The sequence below is a fragment of the Lepisosteus platostomus genome, chromosome 3 (assembly GCF_059453375.1).
Source record: "Lepisosteus platostomus isolate fLepPlt1 chromosome 3, fLepPlt1.hap1, whole genome shotgun sequence".
Lineage (NCBI taxonomy): Eukaryota > Metazoa > Chordata > Actinopteri > Semionotiformes > Lepisosteidae > Lepisosteus > Lepisosteus platostomus.
The window spans coordinates 69645068-69668200 of NC_142613.1; the positions used below are offsets into that span (position 1 = coordinate 69645068).

Here is a 23133-nt window from a genome sequence, read left to right on the forward strand (position 1 = left end):
GAAACATAAATATCCATATCAGATATATATATATTCATTTCGTTTTTATTTTCATTATTTATCCCACTTTAATGTCTTCTGATTAGATGGGTTTTATTTTCTTCTGTGTAAATTGATATTTCCCTTCTGTGGCCTAGGGTGTTTCTCTAAGGTGTCCATGCTCTGAAAACCAGCATGGTTCGAAAACGGCAGGGAGAGTTAGAAACATTTCAAGAAAATCTGGATGACGATGAACCTGCAAAAGATGAAGATGAAGATGAGGGAGAAGGAGAGTCATGCACGGAAGGGGATCAGGGAAATTCTAAAGATGAATTTACCTTGGAAGACGTTTTACGTCTGGGGGGGACTAAGGTATGTTGCTCTGCGTGGCGTTGATGGGATTTGAACAAGCGTGCCTCGGGAACTTTAGAAAATTAATTGTTACGTTGAATAATGATTTATTATGATTATAATGATTTATTATAATTCAGCACGTTCGAAAAAGGAGTATGTCTGTGGTCGTTTCGCTGCTTTAAAAGTCCGACTTTTTAACGAATGTTTCGAGTTTGCAATGTTGCTCGAATTGCAGTGCACTAAACAACTTTTTCCCCGTGTTGATTTGCGTAATTTTATAAAGCCCTTTGTCTGATGGTGTTTTGTGTACAAAATGCGTGATATTGTGATTTTTCCTCTTTTAATTATCGTACTTTCAGACATCCATAGAAAACAAAAATCTGCATTTATTACAACATAGCTGTGACCCATTCTTGACTCCAGCGTTACAAATAAGGATTCTCCCACAGTTTAGAACACTAAAAGGCTTTCACAAAGAATTTAGTATGTTGTGAATATTTTCCACTTTGATTTCTGTGACAGTGACTGAACTGAAAACAATCTTATGTTCTAAGTCCTAACCTCAGTTGTGATTTCTTCCTCTACAAACTGATGACAGACTCTACATATGGAAGGTGCCTGTAGATACGCGAATAATGATTGGCTGAGCTTTCTCAGGACTGCATTGTAGTCTGTACATTAAGAGGTGGATGCCATTGATGATGATCCTGGAGACAAATGGCAGCAGATGAACTAGTGCACCTCCTTGTCCCCTGACAGAGGACGGTGAACTGCAGTGCGTGTTGCACTGTGTGGTGCTTGAACCCGTGAATCTCGTCATGCGTTTTCCCCTTTGCTCTCTGCAGGCAGACTATGCCATGCTCGTGTCCGTAGACGAGTCCATCGAGCTGACGGATGGAGGAAAGAAAGGGGCCATCGACGACCTCAAGGATGGCGAGCTGGAAGCTTTCATCAACAAGCTGGGGATCCGCTCCCACTCGGAGTCCTGGCACATCGTGCACGACGAGCCCCAGGAGCAGGGCAGGAAGGACACCGGCCAGAAGAAGGAGGGCAAAAAGGCGGGAGCAGAAAAGGGGAAGGCAGAAAAGAAAAGTAAGGACCAGGGGACCGAGCAGAATGAAAAGCCCAGCAAGAGCAAAAAGACTCTTACTGCGGACAGCACAGGGAAGAAGACGAAGCCAAAAATCAACGTGTTTGAGTTTCAGCCGAGGCAGGTGCTGTTGATCAAGCCTGGTGGCAAGTGGTACGACCTGGACTATAGTAACGAATTCACTTCCCAGCCACAGGACGGAGCGCTGGTCTCCCAGTACAAAGCCCTGGCCCAGAAGCTGTTCGAAGCCGAGACGGAGCTGTACAAAAGCAAAAAGAACGTGCAGAAAGGTGCCAGCTCCACCTGGATGAAGACCATCGTCTCCACTGGCACGCTGGTGGATAGGATGGCAGCGATGACCGTTCTCATTCAGGACGCTCCGGTCCATTGCCTGCAGTTTGTGGAGACGCTGGTCAGCCTGATCAAGAAGAAGGGCAGCCGGAGGCAGAGCCTAATGGCCCTGGACACTTTCCGAGAGCTCCTGTTGTCAGACCTGCTCCCAGAGCACCGCAAGCTGCAGGCCTTCTCCCAGCACCCTTTCGACAAAGTCGAGGAGCTGTCCAGCGGAAACAGGGACGCCCGGGACCGCCGCCTCATCCTCTGGTACTTCGAGCACCACCTGAAGCACCAGGTAGCGGAGTTTGTCGTGGCCCTGGACGGTCTGGCGCACGACACTGTTATGGCAACCAAAGCCCGGGCCTTGACAACCGCTCACGAGCTGCTGTGTTCCAGACCCGAGCAGGAGAAGGCCCTCCTCAACCAAGTTGTGAACAAGCTGGGAGATCCCGAATACAAAACAGCCGCCAAGGCCTCCTACCTGTTGGAGACTTTGCTACGCAAGCATCCAAACATGAAGACGGTGGTGTGCGGTGAAGTGGAGAGGCTGATGTTCAGGCCCAACATCAGTCTCAAGGCACAGTACTACTCCGTCTGTTTCCTCAACCAGATCTTGCTGAGCCATGAAGAAAGCAATCTGGCCAACAAGCTGATCAGTATCTACTTCTCTTTCTTCCGGGCCTGCATCAAGAAGAAAGACATTGAGTCCAAAATGCTGAGCGCCCTGCTGTCTGGCGTGAATCGGGCCTACCCTTATTCCGAGGCAGGAGACGAGAAAATAAAGGAGCAGCTGGACACTCTCTTTAAAGTGGTGCATTTAGTCAAATTTAACACCGCTGTCCAGGCTTTAATGCTTCTGTTTCAAGTAATGGATTCACAGCAGACCATCTCCGATCGATACTACGTTGCGCTCTACAAGTAAGCCACGGTTTAAATGTATTCTCCCAGTACGCATAAACATTTTTTCCTTCCTGATTACTGTATTTAAAAGGTCATTTCAGACCGTGAGAATTGTGTTTTAAGAGAGGAGATTCAGTGGTGGCTGTGAAACTATGCCCATTTTGATTAGCAGTGGCGTTAAGAGTAGTATTTGTACAGCTTATATCAAGGTATCAAGGAACAAGTAAAGGTTTATTCCACGCTGAAAAGAGGAGAAAAGAAACACATGTTTTTGGCTGTGGAGTCTTCTTCAGGTCTTCTTATCAATCTTATCAATACCAGTAAAACTAGAGAGTGTCATACTTTTACTGCAGTTTTACGTCTGTATTAAAAAAGAGGTAGAGCAGAGGTTTAGGTAGGGTTATAGTAATAGAGTTATAGTACATTTTTTCTAGTGGAATGCATTTGTTCTCGAGAGATTTGTTGCATCAGCTTTCTAAAGAAAGAGATATATAGTAAACTATTTTAATAAGAACTTGTATGAATGAGGGATTTGGTGTTGATTACATTAGTCATTGTTATTGGTTATAAACCAAAAGCATGGTTATGTATAGAGGACATTAGAAAACATTATTTTGGACAAGGGTTTATTTATGACGGGTGTTATTAATCTGTTGAAAGGCTGAAAAATTAAGTTTAAAATAAAACATTTTTCTCTTTTAGCTTAAGTATAATATAGAAATAAACCACTGTTTTGGTTTTTAGTTTTCCTCCTCCTCGTTGTGATGTCTGAATTTGAAATGCTGCGTTTGAAATGTTGTGTTGCAGGAAGTTACTGGACCCTGGCCTCTCGCAGTGTTCCAAGCAAGCCATGTTTCTGAACCTGCTCTATAAGTCCCTGAAGGCAGACATTGTACTGCGCAGAGTGAAGGCCTTTGTGAAGAGGCTCCTACAGGTCAGCTGTGAGCAGAGCCCCACTTTCATCTGTGGAGCCCTCTACCTCGTGTCGGAGGTCATGAAGGCCAAGCCGGGCCTGCGAATCCTGCTTCAGGAGAACGGGGTAAGCTCTTGGCATTGCTGTTTGGCCTGTCAGATCAGTTCAGATAACAGACCACAGTAAAACCTTGCTTTAACAGACTTCGGATTTAACAGTCCTAATAGGCTTAAGGGGAATGATGTCTGTAAAGATCCCCCAAACACCTGACCTTCCCTGCAATAACAATGAAATGTACAAATAATGAAACAAAATAAAAATAAATACTGAATAGGTTTAAGCTCAGGAATATCAACGGTGCCCCATAGGTTTACGACAGGTGTTGTTTGTGTTACATATGCTTTAGCAAATTGTATACAGTATATGTATCGTATATGAAATAAAGAGATTGTATATTTATTTTTAAAGGCACAGAATTGTTGATTGCAATTGTTAAAAAAGTAAAAGATCCAGTAAATATATACATATATGGTGTATATATAACATATAGTGATTATTTTTCTCTCATAATAGTGTTTTGGGACTTTAAAACCTTGTATGTAATTTAATGGACGTGTACTTTAACAGACACCTCTTTAGCCTGTTAAACTGAGGGATTACTGTACCTGCCATCATCAAAGGTAGTTATTGAAAATTGAATAATTAATATTTTTCTGTTGAATTCTTTAAAAAAGTGAAAAGACAGCCTTATTTTCTAACCACATATCTGGGAAGAATGAAAACTCTGAGCTCTGCTAAACCCCCATGACTGATCTTTGGTGTGCAGGAAGGCGAGGAAGAGAAGTTTGAGGACCTGGATGAGGATGATGATGACTCAGAGGAAAAGTTTACAGATGCTGATAAGGAAGAAGAAGGTGGACAAGGCCAGACACAGGCCGAGAACCCAGTGAGAACTGCCCCGTCCAAGCCAACGGCATCATGGGTACACCACCAGAACCTTGAAGGTGAAGCTTGTTCATGTCTCTCCCTCCCCTTGACCATACAGGAAACACCATCAGTGCGGACTGTATGAAACGAGAATTGTCACGACAACTGGTGATTGGCCTTCATTACAGTACAGCGGGCCTCTTATGAGATAGTTCAAGTAGGAAGCTGCGTCATCATGCGTAGGCTGCAAAGGAACAAGTAAAGGTTCATTCCATGCTGAAAAGAGAAGAAAAGAAACACAATGTTTCAGTTGGGGAGCCTTCACACACCTGAAAAGGGCTCCACAGATGAAGTGTCGTGTTTCTCGTTTTCTCTGTTCAGCCTGGAATAAATCTTTACTTGTTCCTCTTATGAGATAGAACAAGTTGGCTTTCTTGAGAACTCCAGTGTTTGTGAAACATCATGAAGTGTAATTATCACCAGTATTAACACCTTTGGACCACAGCTCATTCTTAAAAGGAGAGCACACTGTCCACCAGTGCAGCTGAAGACTAGCTCTTTCAGAAAAATGACGCATGATTGATTCCACTTAGGCGTACATTGCCGCTATTTTGTGCTCTTGTACAGCCTTGGCGTGCTAAAGTGTCGCCCCTTCCAGGCAATCCATTAAAACAGGGCAGCAACAACGTCCGTGGGCACTGTAGAGGATGATGCAGTGTTTGTGATATGCAGGGGCACAGGAGAGAAAACGGTGCATCCGATTGTGTTTGTAGTAGCGCTGACTCCTGCTGTCCTGCAGGTGGGAAGAATCTGGGAGCCTACGACCCCCTGCACAGGAACCCTCTGTACTGTGGGGCTGATGGCAGCACTCTGTGGGAGCTCGCCAGGGTAAGTCCAGGAGTCAGATGAGCATGATTATCCTTCGGGGGGCACGTGTTTCGCCACAAGAGAATATTGTCACCTTTACAGCTCCTGGAAATGACTAATCCTAAAAAGATTCATTATAAATGATTGATTAATCACTTATAAATGATTACTTAATCGTATAAAATTTACATGGCACGGGGGGGAAAAAAGCACTGTAATATATGGGAAAGTAAACGCAAGTTAACAATTTAAAAATTCTGTGTTTTGTGTATATTGTTTGTGTTGTACCAAGAGCTGGAGTGATATTACGCTTTTAAGCAGCTTTGATGGCTTCATACCAAGTTATTGTGGGTTTTTTTTTCAGCTCTCTTCACATTTCCACCCCTCAGTGGCCCTTTTTGCCAGCACGATCTTGCAGGTAAAGTCTGTCTCTCTGTAGGGCATGTAAATCCCGTTAAAGGAGAAAGTACAGAGAGAGAGGAAAAAGTTGTCAATATTTTTAATCTCCATGCAGACTTCCTGTAGATTTTACTTTAACTTGTGGAACCTACTGAGGCTTTCATCATTAGAATATGTTACAAAACAGCTTGCTGATCTCAGAGGTATGTTTGTTCTGGTAAATATTTTTCAATATGTATTTCGTGATTGGTAGAATTCTTCTTGAAAGCTTCAGTCCGTTATGAGGAAAGACAGGAAGTTGTCCCAAAAGGAAAATGCTTTGAAATGTGCCTGACGTTAGTCCTGCCCCAGTCGTGACCAATGTTGTTGCCGAATGTGTCACAACAGAGAAATGAACGAAAGACTCAAGCTGGGGTGGGTGCTTTTGTGAAGTTCAGGTCATAGGAGTGCTGTGACCGAACGTCGTCTTCATGAGTGTGGCTGTGTTCCTCCTGTCAGGGCGAGAGCATCGGTTACACCGGAGACCCTCTGCAGGACTTCACTCTCATCAGGTTCCTGGACCGCTTTGTCTTCAGAAACCCCAAACAAAACAAGGGAAAAGGTAGCACAGGCCTTGTTTTTTGCTCATCTCAAACCATACTCATGACTGTGATCTTAAAACGGGGGAACATGTATCCCTGCTTCCAATTAATATCCATTTGATTGGTTTTAGTCATCATCAGTCATGAGGAATTTCACAGAACAGAGCAAACTCAGGTTTCATCATTAGTTTGATTTGAAGTAATATAATGATGTGTTGCTGCTGTCACAGTAATTTAAGAATTATTTGTCATTTGCAGTTGACGTACCTCCACACCTTGATTTGTTATTTCTTACTTATTTTTCAGACAATGTAGACAGTGTGGTTATGCAACCTAGACAGAGACTGTCAATGAATAATGTCCGCAGTTTGGCTGGTGAGTTACTCCAGTTCTTCAGATAAATTGTGGGAAAGGTTTAGAATGTTTGCTTTTTTTTCAAGCAGCACCTCTTTAATTTCTCACAGTGAACTGTCAGGAGTTTCTTGAAAAAGACGAGAGTCAGATCCCAGTGGATGAGATCTTCTTCCATCGGTACGTACATTACTTGAAAGCTATTAATTGCAAGGAGTTATAAAGGTTTATTTTACAGATTAGGTTATCTTTATGAAACATGAAGTTGTTTTCTGTCATTGTTTTATGAGGTTATGAAGGTGAAAAATAAACAGGAATTTTAAAGTTGTTCAAAGATGTACACTTTTGCTGTGCTGTGTTTGTGCAGTGACTGGCACTGGAGCAGTGCTGTTATTGTTTTACAGAGTGTTAAGGATTGTAAAAGCTTTCACATCAGCAGTTTCTGAGAATGCTATCTATATTCTCACAAGACTGAGGAGGTGTAGCTATTTCAATTAAAACATCAAGCAGCTATGAAAGAGGGACTGAAACGCTATCTTTATATTTTGGGGATAGAAAGGATCAGCATTGATTAGGGCATTTCAAACCACAATACAAATAAAATGTACACAGTAACTTGTAAAACCTCCAATTTACATCGCAAAATAGACAGAATTTCCAGATATACGCAGCCCCATATTCTGTGATTCAGAACAAGGCAAAAAAACTTCTGGTGACTTGCAAAATGTTTCTAACTGTCAATTAGTTTATTTTGTTACTGAGGTTTAAGAACCAGTCTGAGAAATTGGGACTGCAGTTCCCCTTTAAGAACTCGGAGATTTTAAATTTTAAAATAAAACTAGGTATAACAACACCAGAATAATTATACGGGAATATTTTAATATTCAAATTATGATATACCCCTTTTATTTTTTCAGGTGTGGTGATGACTTGATTGTAGTCTGTAAAGTACTTTTCTATAGTATCGTCTGTTGTTTCTAACTGAAACCCAGATTTGTTTTAGCACTGTTGCGTATCGAGTATGCCACAAAAGAGAGGTTCACAAAATTAAAAGATGGAACGTTTTCTTCCTATTGCCGAAATGTCCAGGTTTTTTAAAAAACGGGAGAAGGAGAAGGAACTGCACAGGCCTCGCGGAGGCAGGGACGACGAAAGTGTTGAGGATGTGGATGATGACGAGTTTGAGAGGGCACTGGGTGAGTCCTTTGTGATATGAAGAGCTTTTTGTAGGAGTCTGGCCCTGCGCTGTGGGGTTTTCTGGTTTCCCACCCTGCTGAATCATCTGATACAATTCAGCATCCTTTATGTATTTTTACGTTTGACCCAAGGCTTGACCCGCTCACATGTCATTGCAGTAGAGGTATGGCGCTGTGCTCTGCAGTCTGGGTTCTTACTGCGGCCCTCACAGGCTTGCAGTCTCAGTTGAGCGTCCTGGTGTTTTTCATTGATGGGCAGCGTCATAGTTCTTAGGGCCTTAATCGCTCAAAAACGCTCATACTGTACGTGCTGGTGGCAGCAGACACAAAAAAACGCAGTTTTGTACTTCTTCCAAATTTTTTATATGCATTACCGGAAATAATTACGGTAAGCAACAGATACCTTAGCAACCTAAAGGGCAAAATGTGTGCAGGAGGTAAATAATACAAAACATAACTTAAACACTTACTACCCAGGTCAATTTGCGGACGCAACAAGGCTCAGCGGCTCGGAATTGATATCGCCCACTTGGAACCTAGACAGTGCAGAATTCGCCCATTGCAAATGACCCGGTCTTGTGGAGTAACACCGTTCACCACTGTCAAGGGAGCGGGGCTGCATATCCTCTGAGCCCACGAGTGACGGTGATCGATTCCTGGCAGAGCAGCAGAGCTGCACTCACCACGTTTACAGTGACATTAGAAATGTTAGGAGGCACACCATAAGCTGGTAGCTGGGAGGAGAAAACTGAGCAATGGTTTACATGCACAGAGACTGGGCTGAGCACACTGGGAGACACACCATAGGCTGCGAGCTGGCAGGAGAACAGAAGCGGAGCTGTGCATATGGGCAGCGATGGTGCGATAGCAGGCGGCGACCGGTCCGGTCCGGTCGGTTTAGCAGTCAAGCAGGAGGCCGTGGTGCTCTAGTAGGCTGGGTAAACAGAGCAGGGAGGAGGAAGACGCAGAAGCAGGGTTTGTAGCCAGGCACTAGGTAGACAGGCAAAAGTACAGGGACACGCAGTCCAGAGTATGTGATCAGAGCCAAGAAACACTGTAGCGAAGCACCAAGAGAATGTCCAGGGGCCGAGGTCACTTACGCGATGAGGGTCGAACATCCAAGACACAGCCAAAGATCGGGAGCTAGAGAACTCGGGCGCTTTGAGAAGCCACCTTTAAAGGCGCTATATAAAATAAAGTTTATTATTATTATTCACTAAAGACTAGGAATTTAAGTGGACTTTGAGAGAATTCCTTAAATATTCTGCATATCCTGCGAAGGGCGTGAAAGAGCCCTCACAGGTGATGCAGATTTCCTGTCAGAACGCGTTTCCATGGTAACCAGTACTGAGAGACAGCCGGCTACCATGGCAAACTGTAGCTTGCCCCGCAGCATTTTCAGACTGACAATACCATATCACTTTATTGTCTTCAATATGGCAGTATGTCTTTAGTATACTGTAGACTAATATTAAAACTGTAATTCAAGCAAATAGCATTGGAAAAAATAGCAGAATTTTACATACCTTAATTTCTAGTGTTAGCTTACTTTTTATATCACTAGATACACTTTTTGATAACCACCTGATCTGATTTTGTGGTGAAATCTGTAATTAAAAATGCTTTATGATGTCGTTCACAGATTCATTTGAAGGAGATAGCTACTTCACAGAATTTGAGGACAACAGTCTCGATTTTGCTGGGTAAGCTGAATTTGACTTTTTCAGTATACATTTTCGTATAGACTGCAGTTATCAATTGTTCTTAGATGAAACATTAGTCAAGAGTTAATTGGAAGGTCTGCATTCCAGTTGAATTTTTGGATTGTTCTTACATTTAAAACAGACAAGGAAATTGCTAGACTTGCCCCCTTATGACCATTTCCTTAAGTAAAAATATTTTCTTTACTGTCAAATGCAGGACTGTTGGGGATAATAAATGAGGCTGCTTGAAAGTACATCAGGGGCAGTCTGCTTTTGAACATTAAAATAGCAGTGTTTTGTCTTCAAATAAAAAGACATTCCTGACTTTAAATACACCATTATGGGGTACGTAAAGCATGAGTCTCCATTTTCAGCAATATGAAGAAGACAGCCAAGCAAGGCAAGAAGGGGGACTCGGACTCCGACTCCGACCTGGAGGAGGGGGATCTGGATGATGATGAGGTGTCTCTGGGCAGTATGGATGAGGAGGACTTTGGAAACGAGCTAGAGGAAGCTGGTGGAGCATTCATGGACGTGGGAGATGATGACGATAAAGGTGCCTGCCAGATTACATATTTGCAGGAGGAGGAGGATCATAAATGCATTTGTATAGCACTTTTTATCCCAAAAGTGCTTTAAATATGGGAGGGGGCATCATCGCTCACCTCGATGATGTGAAGCAGCCATTATGCACCAGTATTTCCGCCACACAGCACACAAGTTAGAGAAGTCAGAAGTCAGTTCCTGGAAGGGAGACCTCCTGGGAAAAACTAAGGTTGCTGCTGGAAGAGGTGTTAGGGGGGTCAGTAGGGGGGCGCTCACCCTGCGGTCTGTGTGGGTCGTAATGCTCCAGTATAGCGACTGGGACACTACATTGTAAAATGGCGCCATCTTTTGGAAGAGTGTAAAACCGAGGTCCTGACTCTCTGTGGTCATTCAAAATCCCAGGGCGTTCCTAGAAAAGAGTAAGGGTGTTACCCCGGTGTCCTGGCCAAATTTCCCCCTGGCCTTTACCAATCATGGCCTCCTAATCCCATCTCTGAACTGGCTTCATTACTCTGCTCTCCTCCCCACTGAGAGCTGGTGTGTGCTGAGTGTACTGGTGCACTATGGCTGCTGTGACATCATCCAGGTGAGGCTGCACACTGGTGGTGGTGGAGGGGATCCCCATTACCTGTAAAGTATTTTGAGTTCACTTGCTTTATTATTATGACGATGATGATGGAAATTGTAGGGAAATTGTATTGAATGCCAGAATATGCATTTTTGCCGTTCTTGTCTTTTAAATTCTTTTAACGTTTTAAGTTCACGTTTAATAATCCAAATATTCTAGTTTCAGTGAGCAGTTTTATTTCATAATTAACCTATAATTCTGTGGAGAGATCATAAAGTAAATCAGTCCCCAGACATCCATCCATTTTCAATAATCGCATATTCTAATACAAAGATGCATTGTCCACACCACTCACTACCCACCGCTGAGTCTTCCATTCGGAGTGTACATGAGATTGATAAACTAACAAATATTTACTTTAAAAATAACTTTAAGTACAACCATATAAGCATGTTACTTACACCTTTCTGGTGGGGACTGCACCCGTAGCACGTCTTCCGTGTTTACATGTGTTGTGCAAATCAAGTACTACCTGTATACTATTAACATGATTTATTTATTTTATTTTTCTAGATCTCAATCCAAATGATTTTCTTAAATGTACCTACCAATACACAGGGCGATTGTTACATAGCCCTGTACAGGAATATCAGATTTAATTTTGGTTGGAGGCAATAGCTACTTTGGAATTTTGCCATCTTTCTAAACTGATTTTCTCTTTCAGAGATAGAAGATATTGACACGAATATTTTTGAAGGTAGGTCTGACGTCCAACAACCATAATCTCCTTTCACTCCTTTCAAATACAGATCTTAAATTTCTTCAGCTGGTTTACAGTCTGTAAATTTCAAATGTGTACATTTAGTTTTGTGATTTGGAGCTATGTGGTAATGGCTTTAAATAATGTAGTTTAGGTCTACCTAATCTACGTTTTTGAAGGAGTAGCGGTAGACCTTCTGGTAAAGAGATCATATTTTTGATTTAGAAGTTGAAGTTGGAGAAACGCCAGAGATCAGAGCACGTCCCAAAACAGGCAAGAGGAAGAAATCAGAAGATCTTGAACTTTTGGGTTCGTTAGGTAAACCATATATTCTTCATGTCACTATCAATTTTTACTGTATTACTTTTCAAGTATATGTTCAGAAGTAATTGTAACTCTTAAACCTGAATAAAAATATTAAGTTCTGTTTCTGCAGGGTCAAAATCAGGAAAGAAGAAGAAAAAGAAAGGCTTAGGGGATGATAACATGCTTGCTACTGCAGAAGAGGTAAGACAATGCAAATCCTCAGACTTCTATATTTCAATACTGTAAGTCCTGTAATACAAAAGTCATGTTCCTTAAAATAGTTATATAAACAAGAAAATGTCTTTCTCTGAATGTTAGCTTTACGCTTTTTAAAATGTATTTTCTTTTTAAAAAGTCCCATTTTAATGTTCTGGAATTGTGTAAAAGATGCAATTGTAAAACACTGGTTTCAAAGGTATCATATACCACGTTTTCTCATTCTGTAGAAACACTCTTATGAAAATCAAGGTGCACGCAGACTGTCCCGGGTCTACAGCTGTTCAGTAACTGATGCAGTGTACAACTCAATACGAATAATCTGAGTGCATATTGCAGAATTTGAGATGATCTAAATGTGAACACTTTTTTATCCTTTTAACAGTTTGGGTATCTCCTGGATGAAAACACAGGATCAAAGTTTGACAATATTGGCATGAATGCAATGGCAAACAGAGACAAAGCAGGTGAGTTTTGGAACAAGTAGTATTTCAGCACTGTTCCATGAAGTTTAGTATCAATGTTTATAAGAAGTAAAGGACTACAATACTAGAATTGTTTCAAGAAGCACAAAATAAATCCATTGAATTGTTTAGAGCCATTGTTTTAGAATCCCATTTTATTCCTGCATCTGCTGTCTACAGTTTCATATTTTTTGCCAAATCAGGAAATAGCTTAGCTCTCAGCTATGTACAACCCATATGGCAGCATTAAAGAGAACAAGAAAATATACATACAGTGCCTATAGAAAGTCTACACCCCCCTTGGACTTTTTCGCATTTTATTGTTACAGCATGGAACCATGATGTATTTAACTGAGAATGTTTGCCACTCATCAACACAATGTACTCTATAATGTCAAAGTTAAAACAAAAATCCAGACATTTTACTAAATTAATTAAAAATGAAAAATTGAATGCGTAAGTATTTACCCCCCCCCCCCCAAACCACCTTTGGCAGCAATTCCAGCTGTGAGTCTCTTTGGATAAGTCTCTATCAGCGTTGCACATCTTGACACTGGAATTTTTGCCCATTCTTCTTGGCAAAATTGCTCAAGCTCCATCAAGTTGGATGGGGACCATTTGTGAACAGCAATTTTTAAGTCATTCCAAGATGCTTAATTGGATTGAGGTCTGGGCTTTGACTGGGCCACTCCAGGACATTAACCTTTTTGGTTTTAAGCCACTTCAGTGTGTCTTCTGCTGTATGTTTCTGGTCATTGTCCTGTTGGAAGGTGAATCGTCTTCCAAGTCACAGTGCTCTTGCTGATTGCAGCACGTTTTCCTCCAGGATTTTTCTGTACTTGGCTTCATCCATTTTTCCTTCTATCTTTATGAGTCTTCTAGTCCTGCCACAGAGAAGCATCCCGAAAGCATGATGCTGCCACCACCATGCTTCACTGTAGGGATGGTGTTCTCAGTGTGATGTGCTGTGTTAGGTTTGTGCCAAAAAAAAAAGTTCAGTTTTGGTCTCATCAGACCATAGAATCTTCCTCCAAATTGTTGAGTCTCTCACATGCCTTTGGGCAAACTCCAGCTGAGATGTGATATGAGCCAACAAAGGCCTTCTTCTTGCCACCCTTCTGTACAAGCCAGATTAATGAAGTGCATGTGCTGTTGTTGTCTTATACACAGTTTCTCCCATCTCTGTCATGGAGGACTGTAACTCCTTTAGAGTTGCGTAGGCTTCTTGGTGGCCTCCCTTACTACGGCTCTTCTTGCTCGGACACTCAGTTTTGAAGGACGGGCGGTTCTGGGCAGATTCACAGTTGTTCCATATTTTCTTACCTTTTCATGATGGAGTTCACTGTGCTTTGAGGTATATTCAATGCCTTGGAAATTTTCCTATACCCTTGCCCCGACTGGTATTTTTTTAAGAACCTTGTCTCGGATCTGCTTGGAATGTTCCTTGGTCTTCATGGTGTAGTGTTTCCTTGGAAATGCACTAAGTGGGAAAGCTCCCAGACACACGTGTATTTATTCTGAAATCATGTGAAACACCTGAACTGCACACGGGTGGACTCCAGTCAAGTAATTATGTGACTTGGAGAAGAGAGTTGGTTACTTCACAGGTAATTTAGATGTGTCAAAGCAAGGGGGTGAATACTTATGCATTCAGTTATTTAAATTCGACATTATAGAGTACTTTGTGTTGATGAGTGGCAAAAAAATATCCGTTAAATACATCTTGGTTCCATGCTGTAACACAATAAAATGTGAAAAGGTCCAGAGGGGGTATAGATTTTCTATAGGCGCTGTATGTACTTTGTAGCATGCATTGTCAGAAGAGGTCAAACCCTTAGTGCACTTGGCAGAACTAAGGCATTTGTTGGAGGGCTTAATGCAGCTCTGTGCTAACATTGCAAGCACAGAGGCACATATCCAACCAACAGAGGTCACTGCTACACGGGTATTGTTATTTATGCTTAACCAACACCCAGTGCCAGAGACATCCAGATTTCTGTTATGCTTTCTCTATAGCACATTCTTAAGTAGGTTTTAACATTGTGGTCGCATAGTTCTGCGTTTATAACTTAAGATGAATGGCAAAAATGATATTTTTTCTACACCTAATCAAGTATTCTGTTTCTATATTTCTACTTCCTTATAAAACTAGTTACTTATAAACCTAATTTAGTTTCCCCCAGAGCCTTGAGCCAGAGATGTTGCTGTTCTATACATCATGGCAATGTCTTGCGTTCTGTGTAAGTGTAGAGATGATTGCTGGGTACTTTACCAGCTAAAAATACAGCTACCCGTGCAAGAAGAATATGCTGTTTTGCTTTTATTCAAGACAAACATTTTGTATTATGCATTAAACTTAAACAATTGTTGCAGATACATTTGTCTGTTGCAGATACATGAAGGTAAAGGGTTTGTGTTTATAGAGTAATAACCATCTCTTGGAAAACTGATCTGACTTCCCTTAAATCAGTTACCTTAAAAACACGTATGCTTTTGATAAAGGTTGAATCGTACGGCTTTAGACTGGTATAATCACTCGTTTTCAGTTCCCTAGGTGCTCGATGCAGGACGGCCCACTGGTTTGATCTGTCGTGGCGCAGCTCCATTCACATAACTTCTTAAACGTTTATCCCCCCCCTCCAGGAGTCAAGCAGCTCAAGTGGGAGGCCGCGCGCAACGACTGGATCCAGGGTAGAGATGTCAAGACGCTGAGGAAGAGGAAGGCGATGTTCAAGAGGAATAAACACCTGGGCAAACCGAAGGGGTGGAGAAAAAAGCAGAAGAATTAACGTGTTGCCTGTCAAAGAGTACATTTCGAACGGATGCTGCTGCTGTTTTTTTATGCCCCGTATTTCTCCGCTCACCTCACTGTGTTTTTCCTCTGGACCACGCCTCATTGTCCTCTTCCCGAATTCCGTAAATCCCTGCCCATTCGTGGGATTTATAATAAACTGAAATGATTAACAAAATAAGACGAGTGAATTTATCTCAAAGATCCCATGTTTTACTACATCTTTTATATTAAAATATATTTCCAATCTATTGAACTACTTGTAATTTTATTCTCTAAAGTCTGTCGGCAGGTGAGCCAGTTGGAGAAGAACCAGCCAGACAAATGCTTGTACCTGTCATGCCTGACTCCCAGCACTGGCATCACCGACCAGTGAATTCAACTGTTAATCCAATATTAAAAATCAACTTTGTAGAAATAAATGTATAATAATAATTGCTTACACTTATATAGCGCTTTTCTGGAAGCTCCATTCAGAGCACTTTACAGTTAATGTGCAGCCCCACCTGGATGATGCAATGGCACCCATAGTGCACCAGTACTCTCCCCACACACCAGCTCTCAGTAATAAAGATGAATGCCTGTACAGTAGGAATGTATACCCTTCTACCTCACAGTAAATTTCAGAAAACCAGCTCTCAGTGGGGAGGAGAGCAGAGTGGTAAAGGCCAGGAGGAAATTTGGCTAGGTTGCCGGGGTAACACCCCTACTCTTTTCAATAGACACCCTGGAACCTTTAATGACCACGGAGAGTCAGGAACTCTTGGCGCCTTTTTACAGTATATTGTCCTAGTCACTATACTGGGGCATTAGGACCCACACAGACTGCAGGGTTAGCGCCCCCTGCTGGCCCCTCTAACACCTCTTCCAGCAGCAAGCTTAGTTTTTCCCAGGAGGTCTCCCATCCAGGTACTGACCAGGCTCACACCTGCTGAGCTTCAGTGGGCTGCCAGTTGTGAGTTGCAGGGTGATGTGGCTGCTGGCTTAGAACTAATTTACAATGTAGTAATAAAGATGAATGCCTGTACAGTAGGAATGTATACCCTTCTACCTCACAGTAAGTTTCAGAAAACCATTAGCCTGACTACAACAAGAACATTTGTCCAGCTTTGCTCATCCACTTTCTATTAGTTTGATTCACACACCACCTTCCAGCCATACATTCAAGGATTACAGATATCCTTCATTAACTCTAAAGTATGAAAGCTTTTTAAAAACTTTTCTATTAAAAATTGGGAAATCTATATTTGTGCATAGATATTTTATTACACACTTCTCAAATGTGTTAAAAAAGGATTTTTAAAAAGTCAGTACCTTCCAAAATGGATGGGAATCTCCTGTTCATTGTACTTCTGAAATCTGTCAAGATGAATACATTTAATGATTATGATTAATCACTGTGCAGCAGAAGCACTTTCTGAAGAGGTCTTCAGTGAACCGTAATTGAGGTTGTGGGAACAATTATCGGCACATTCAAGCTACAATGTTTTGGAATGATGCACTCAGCTCAAGGGTAAAGAAGGTAAATAAAGGCCATATTCACAAGGACAGAAATATCGACACAAGTGGTGTGCCGAAAGAAGAAATCCACGCGACAACGGGCTGTATGCAGTGTATGGCTATAATAGTTACCAGCAGTGCATTTTCTTGCGTCGACAAAAAATGCTTAAAGACTCCAAACCAGTTAGGAAGTATAGATCAAGAAACGAAAACAACTGAGGTAGCTGAAGCTTCAATCTCCGGTCGTAAATTCAGTCAATTTCTTAAACCGTTAAAGATTATGAAAGGGGTGAGGAGATCACTCCCTACCGTGGTTCACAGATCTGTTAGTCTGTGTCGGTAGCGTGATGCCTCATGAAATGAAACTTGTAACAGTTCCTACCTTGACTGGACTTCATCCTGTAAAAAAGCCAGTACACACCGAACACTCCGGCTACTTCCAAGAGTAATACACCTTTGAAGAGCTTCCGAGCAAGAGGTTCCATGGTTTTTGGTGCCATTTTGAAATCAATTACGAAAATATAGCTATAATAATATAAACTGTTTATTCCAAATACAGTGTCCAAGTTTTGTTACTAAATCTATCAAACTATCATGTTTCTTAACAAAATCTGGTTTGCAGTTCTGCCCGATGGTCAATGCGCTCATATATTTACGCATTCATGCAAAGGCGAGAGTGGTCCGCAACTGCTTAGTTTATAAGGTTAAACTTATACCAAACAGACCGCACGTTAACGCACGTCTAGCGTTATAAACGACCCATCTGACCTTGCGCCTCCACATCTACGGTGCGTAGGAAGGTACAATCAGTACGGTAAGACGGAAACGCGAGTCTGGAGAGTATAATAATAATAATAATAATAATAATAATAATAATAATAATAATAATAATAATAATAATAATAATTGCTTACACTTATATAGCGCTTTTCCTGGACACTCCATTCAAAGCGCTTTACAGTTAATGGGGACTCCCCTCCACCACCACCAACTTTTCGATATATTTCAGAACTATTTTTTCTTCTTATGTACTGTATCTGAAGCTTCTGCATCAACCTTCAACAACGTCACTGAAATGCAAATGATTAATTCTTAATAAGAACTATAATAACGATACATGTATGTCAGCGCAAGAAACTAAAAGACGGGTTTTACTTTTTTTTAAAGATGCCAGTTAGTATTTTTTATTTGTAAGACAAAAAATAAACACCATAGTTAAAGGGTTTGACACTAGGTGTCGCTCTATACACAACAATGATCACTACTTCTAAAGTATCACTTCAACATGTTTACAGCGCATTAAAAAAAAATAGTATTTTAGTTCTAGCGTTGGCACATTGTCACATACTCCCCAGATACTTAACTTTTAAGTGTAGCTCACAAACAGAAATAAATTAATGTGTACATCGAGCACTTTACCTTTTATAAATTGATATTGCTATACCATATGAATCATTATAAATCCTTGCCCATTCATTGGATTTTTATTACTGAAATTATTAGCAATAAAATAAGACAAGAGAGAATCTCAATTCAGTGCCTGAATAATGATAAAAGGTGTTTTATATAAAAAAAGCAAATCCATAAATAATTGAAGAAATCAATGCTCTTATCTTCTTATATAAAAAGACTATAATAAGTAATAATATATTCTCATCCTCACAGTAATGAGAAATTATCTTGTTGAGGATAACACCATGCCAGTGTAATGCATTTACTCTGCTCTTCCCCTGCTGTGATTCGGTCATCATGTCTCAGGGCCATTTCTTATACAGCAGAGAACTCCTCAGCCACAAAACACTGGATCTTCTTTTCCCAGATTTTTAGTTTTCTAACAGGGTGATATACACAGTGCACTGAGCCCTGATACACAAGTATGTGCTATATGTGCTCTACACAGCAGTGCAGGGCTGTCACAGTTCAGCTCTGGGGCTGGAATAGCGTAGTGGGGAAGCCTTTGCACTCATACCTGTGAGGCTGTGGGTCTGAGCCCCTGCTGCAGCCACTGCTGTTGTATCCTGAATGAGACAGTTTACTTCAGTCGCTCCAGTCCAGCTGGATGTATGAGTGAGATGGACCAGTGTCCCATCCAGGTGGGGAGTCCCATGTTCTGGTCTGTCTAACGTTACAGAAGCCAGGATGAGCCCTGGTCTGGTGAGCTGCTGTGGCTCTTGTAAAGACTTTACATTATGACCTGGGGAGGTAATAATAATGTCATAGGCCAAACCACTTTAAACCATACAGTGTCGCAGGACGCTGGAGCCTACCCAGCAAGCAACGAGCGCAAGGCAGGGTACACCCTGGACGGGACCCTAGTCCATCGCAGGGCAAGTGCAAGCCAATCATACATGCGGACAATTTGGAGCCACGGTAAAGGCCGAGGGGTGAAATTTGGCCTGGACACCGGGATAACTCCCCACTCTTATCTAGAAATGCCCTGGGATCTTTAATGACCACTGAGAGTCAGGACCCTGGTTTAACGTCTCATCTGAAAGACAGTAATAATAATAATAATAATAATAATAATAATAATAATAATTCCTTACACTTATATAGTGCTTTTCTGGACACTGGACATTATTAGGAGGTCATGATAGGTAAAGACCAGGTGGAAATTTGGCCAGGTCACCATGTAACACCCCTACTCTTTTCAAGAAACACTTTTAATGACCACAGAGAGTCAGGACCTTGGTTTTACGTCTCATCCAAAGGACGACACTTTTTTACAGTATGGTGTCCCCGTCACTATACTGGGGCATTAAGACCCGCACAGACCACTTGGTGAGCATCCCTTACTGGTCCCACTAACACCTCTTCCACCAGCAACCTTAGTTTTTCCCAGGTGTGAGTTGCAGGGTGATAAGAATATAATAAGTATTTGGAAGTCCACAGATGGCAGTTGGACCTCACCTGTTAGTGAGAAAACAAAAGCAGAATTACAGTCATTGATTCGCACTGCAATATTTCTCAGTATTTAGGCAAGCTTTTCTTTCATAGTCTTCTTAAAATTGAAGTAACTGAGGATCCATTATTGTTCAGATTACATTTGATAATGCTTTGGAAATCCATTCAGAAAATCCAAAGCCCTAGATGAAATCTCCTGAAAACTGTCAGTACTGTAAAAGCCTATAGGGTCAGAATGAAAATTATGCTTGCCTTTCTATGCCATATGCATGAAAAAGTTTACTGACAAGATTATTGGTTGTATGGTTTGGGTGCCATCTTGGATTTGGCCAAAACACTTTTTGTTCTGAAACCATGAAGCCTAAAAAAGTGAAACTTGGAATCTGTAAAGCTGACTGTTTTGTCAGCATTATACCAACGTTTGTGGGGTCCTGGAACAAGGTACCCACCGAGCTTATATATATAATTATATATTATATTCTTATCTGAAACGTGTTGCACAATGTTTTGATTTAGATTTGCTCAAGACAGCTGGTGTTCCAAACAAGTTGCTACATTAAAGCAACATGGCCACGATTAGTCAATCAAATCTCAGGTATGTATCTTGGTATATGCTGCAAGTTATGTTTATGGTAGCATGTTGCAGGTCTGCGACTAATCACAGATATTTGCCTATGAGAACTGTAGTGAATAACTGAATAAAGCTGATATTCAACCTTTGATTTATCCTCTGGTTAAATATAAAATTAGCCTCTAATTCTGTCATGAGTGTAGACATGGTTATGGTTACTATGGAATGCAAATAGGAAACCTTATGTCACGCCCTCTGCAGCCAGAGGGCGCTCCTTCTCTGTCCTGTCCCTAGTTTCCGGTCTGCTGTCCTTCCTGTCCCTCTCTTTCCCTTGGGCTATATATTTCCGGGTCTTGCACTCTGTCCTGGCTCAGCATTGAGGTTCGGATGTCCTGAGACCCGCCTAGCACCAGGGCGCCCCACGTCCGCTCCCTGAGGGCATAGGTTTCTATACGGCATTCCTGAACTCTTTGCACTAATGAGCCCGGGCCTTTTTCCCGTCTCGCCACTACGCATATGGGTCTTTTTCTGCTCTCCTGCTCCCCACGGTTTGTCCCTTTGGACGTCCGTGACACCTTATTGACCTTAGGAAATACACTAACTTTATTCTGACCTTTCCATATTCTATTAACTGTTTACAGAGTCCAAAAAGGGCAGTGGCTTTAGTGGAGCACATCTAAGAGCCTATTAATTATGATTGAGCACCCTGGATTGTAAGAGAAACCCCAAGAAATGGATTGACAGCAGCATCACATCACCAAACAGATTAGACCCTCCAGGACCTGATATCAAATATGGGAACTCAATGCCAGCTCACTTCCATCCCGTACTAACAATTCAAAAAAAGAGAAGCGGTGGAAGTTGGAGACTCCATTCTCCTGAACACCGCCAGTAAAATTTGCAACAGATACTGTAGGATGACATCAGTTTGCTGTCTCCCTGGAACAGGGATATCAGGCTGCTGATATCGTCCAGTGAATCGACAGATAGCTGTTGTCCATGTGGGCACAAATGACATTGATATAACACAATTAACATCCAAACCACGTTCATCATACAATTCAGCAAGACACTGAAGAACAGGACAAATTCAGTGGGTTTCACAGGAATCCTCCCTTTAGCAGGCAAAGGAGCACAACTACAAAGATTAATCTGATAACAGGACACATGGATAAGGCCATGATGTGCAGAAGGGGGCTTCAGCTTTCTTGGCCACTGACAGCCTTTCTATGGCAAAGGCCATCTGTACAGATGAGACAGATTACATGTGAATGAGACAGGCACCAGTCATCTTGGCACACAGACAAATGAAGAAATCCAGAAACATTATACAAGAAGGGAAGCAGGGAGAAGCCAAAAAACTTCCAAAAGGAGGTTGCACAGGGAATAAAGACATAAAAGACGAGGAAAGTTGACAGCAAAACTAAGGGACATGTAATTAATTGCTTATATCTAAATACTAGGAGTATTCAAAACACAGAGATTGGACGGTGTTGTATTAACAGGCAATTGCAATATATTTGGGATCACATGAAAATGGTTGATTGAAAATGATGGCAGTGTATAGTGATATATTGTATACTGTTCCTGACAGTCAGGAACGTAGAAGAGGTATATTCAGTTTCAAGAACTAAACCTAGAGGAACCAAGAACCTTTGAATCTATAGGGACCAGACTGGTCGAAAAACAAAATTGTAGTATAAACAAAAGTATAGTGTTAGGGGTACGCTGTATAATGAAATTAAGAATTTACATGCAAAAGAAGTAGTTTTTATGGGAGACTTCATCTTTCCAAACACAGACTGGGAAAAAAAAAACCCTAGGAATTTCAGCCACAGAAACTGCAATGGTAGATGCTGTTAATGACTGCTTTCGTACTCAGTTTGTCGGAGAATCTGCAAGAGGAAATGTTTGCAGTGATCTTGTTTTTCCACACAATCAAGGCAGAGTGAGGCAAACAGAGGTGAGAGAACCATTAGGGACCTGTGACTGTAATATGATGTGTTTGGAAGTATATTTTGAAACAATTCCGTTTCAGTCCAAAGCAAAAGATGCCAGCAGACTTTGAGGGACTGAGCCACAGTCTACGAGAAGTGGGATGGGATATGGTGTAGTGTCAGTGAGAAATGGGTGGCAATAGTTTAAACAGAATCTGTTGGAAACAGAAAACATGTTTATCCAAAGAGTTGGTACATCAAAAGATAGAAAACAACATCCCAATTGGTTTAACAAATCAATTTAGAAAAATCTAAGGGAATAGGAAGCACTTTTCTATAGCATACACCTGAAACATGATATGGCCGCCATTTTGTTCTCTTGTCGATGCACAGCCTGTGCCTGAGCAACAAACTGCTCTTGAGCAAAAACCATTTGTCTCATTCATGTCAAACATGGTAGGCACCCATATTGTGACATTACAGTTACTGCAAGTTGAAATGGAGTTCCTTCTTAAACCGTGATGCCTGGCCATCATTTTGTTTTCTTTTGGACACCTTAACCAGCATCTCTGGAAATAATATACCTATGTCTTTTTAGTCCATTATTATATGACAAGTATGATCTTAGTGATATATGATTGGGAAATCAGCAAATAATCTTAGGAAATCTTAAAAAAACCACGCTATATTTATAACAAGATGTAAAAATGTAGACCAACGAATCAAAAAACGTCTATTAAACATTTTGTGATATGTGGTCTATTTCAGTAGTGCCTCATGAATACCTTTAACGCCTGTGAGAAACCTCCACCTAAACGTGACAGTGTGATGCACAGGTGTCCCTATTGTGGCTCTATCTTCCAGTCATTTGTTTGCAGTACAACAAAGAAAATTCAGAGCCATTCTCCTACCACCTGTAGCGGAGGGCCTTATGAACGCCAACTTTCCACTTTCTAAATGTGAGGTGTTTAAGG

At 41.4% G+C, this 23133-nt stretch overlaps 2 protein-coding genes across 3 annotated transcripts; one reads left to right on the top strand and one right to left on the bottom strand.

The window, feature by feature from the left end:
- The first annotated feature begins 130 nt into the window (after window positions 1–130).
- cebpz (CCAAT enhancer binding protein zeta) lies at window positions 131–15503 on the top strand. Its single transcript, XM_088626630.1, has 17 exons — window positions 131–351; window positions 1179–2677; window positions 3467–3698; window positions 4399–4576; window positions 5299–5387; window positions 5731–5784; window positions 6264–6366; window positions 6653–6721; window positions 6811–6877; window positions 7787–7893; window positions 9536–9596; window positions 9971–10152; window positions 11435–11467; window positions 11696–11788; window positions 11907–11977; window positions 12378–12459; window positions 15100–15503. The coding sequence occupies exons 1-17, from the start codon at window positions 175–177 to the stop codon at window positions 15243–15245; spliced, it is 3243 nt and encodes a 1080-aa protein (XP_088482756.1). The 5' UTR covers window positions 131–174; the 3' UTR covers window positions 15246–15503.
- Window positions 14762–17534, bottom strand: LOC148675363 (protein CEBPZOS-like). Of its 2 annotated transcripts, XM_088626631.1 has the most exons (4): window positions 17130–17531; window positions 16562–16606; window positions 15321–15407; window positions 14762–15203 (listed from the first exon to the last, which is right to left on the bottom strand). In XM_088626631.1, exons 1-3 carry the CDS (start codon window positions 17245–17247, stop codon window positions 15322–15324), a joined length of 249 nt encoding a protein of 82 aa, XP_088482757.1. In that variant the 5' UTR covers window positions 17248–17531; the 3' UTR covers window positions 14762–15203; window position 15321. The 2 variants fall into 2 exon arrangements, with proteins under 2 accessions (XP_088482757.1, XP_088482758.1); XM_088626632.1 differs by having other exon boundaries at window positions 14762–15407; window positions 17130–17534.
- Window positions 17535–23133: the final 5599 nt, after the last annotated feature.

Coding starts and splice junctions, on each gene's coding strand:
- cebpz (XM_088626630.1), top strand. CDS start 175: ATGGTTCGAAAACGGCAGGGAGAGTTAGAAACATTTCAAGAAAATCTG. Junction 6,722..6,810: donor TAATGTCCGCAGTTTGGCTG/GTGAGTTACTCC, acceptor AATTTCTCACAG/TGAACTGTCAGGAGTTTCTT. Junction 10,153..11,434: donor GGGAGATGATGACGATAAAG/GTGCCTGCCAGA, acceptor TTTCTCTTTCAG/AGATAGAAGATATTGACACG.
- LOC148675363 (XM_088626632.1), bottom strand. CDS start 17,247: ATGGCACCAAAAACCATGGAACCTCTTGCTCGGAAGCTCTTCAAAGGT. Junction 16,607..17,129: donor CAGGATGAAGTCCAGTCAAG/GTAGGAACTGTT, acceptor TCATCTTGACAG/ATTTCAGAAGTACAATGAAC. Junction 15,408..16,561: donor ATTCCCATCCATTTTGGAAG/GTACTGACTTTT, acceptor TAATCATTTCAG/TTTATTATAAATCCCACGAA.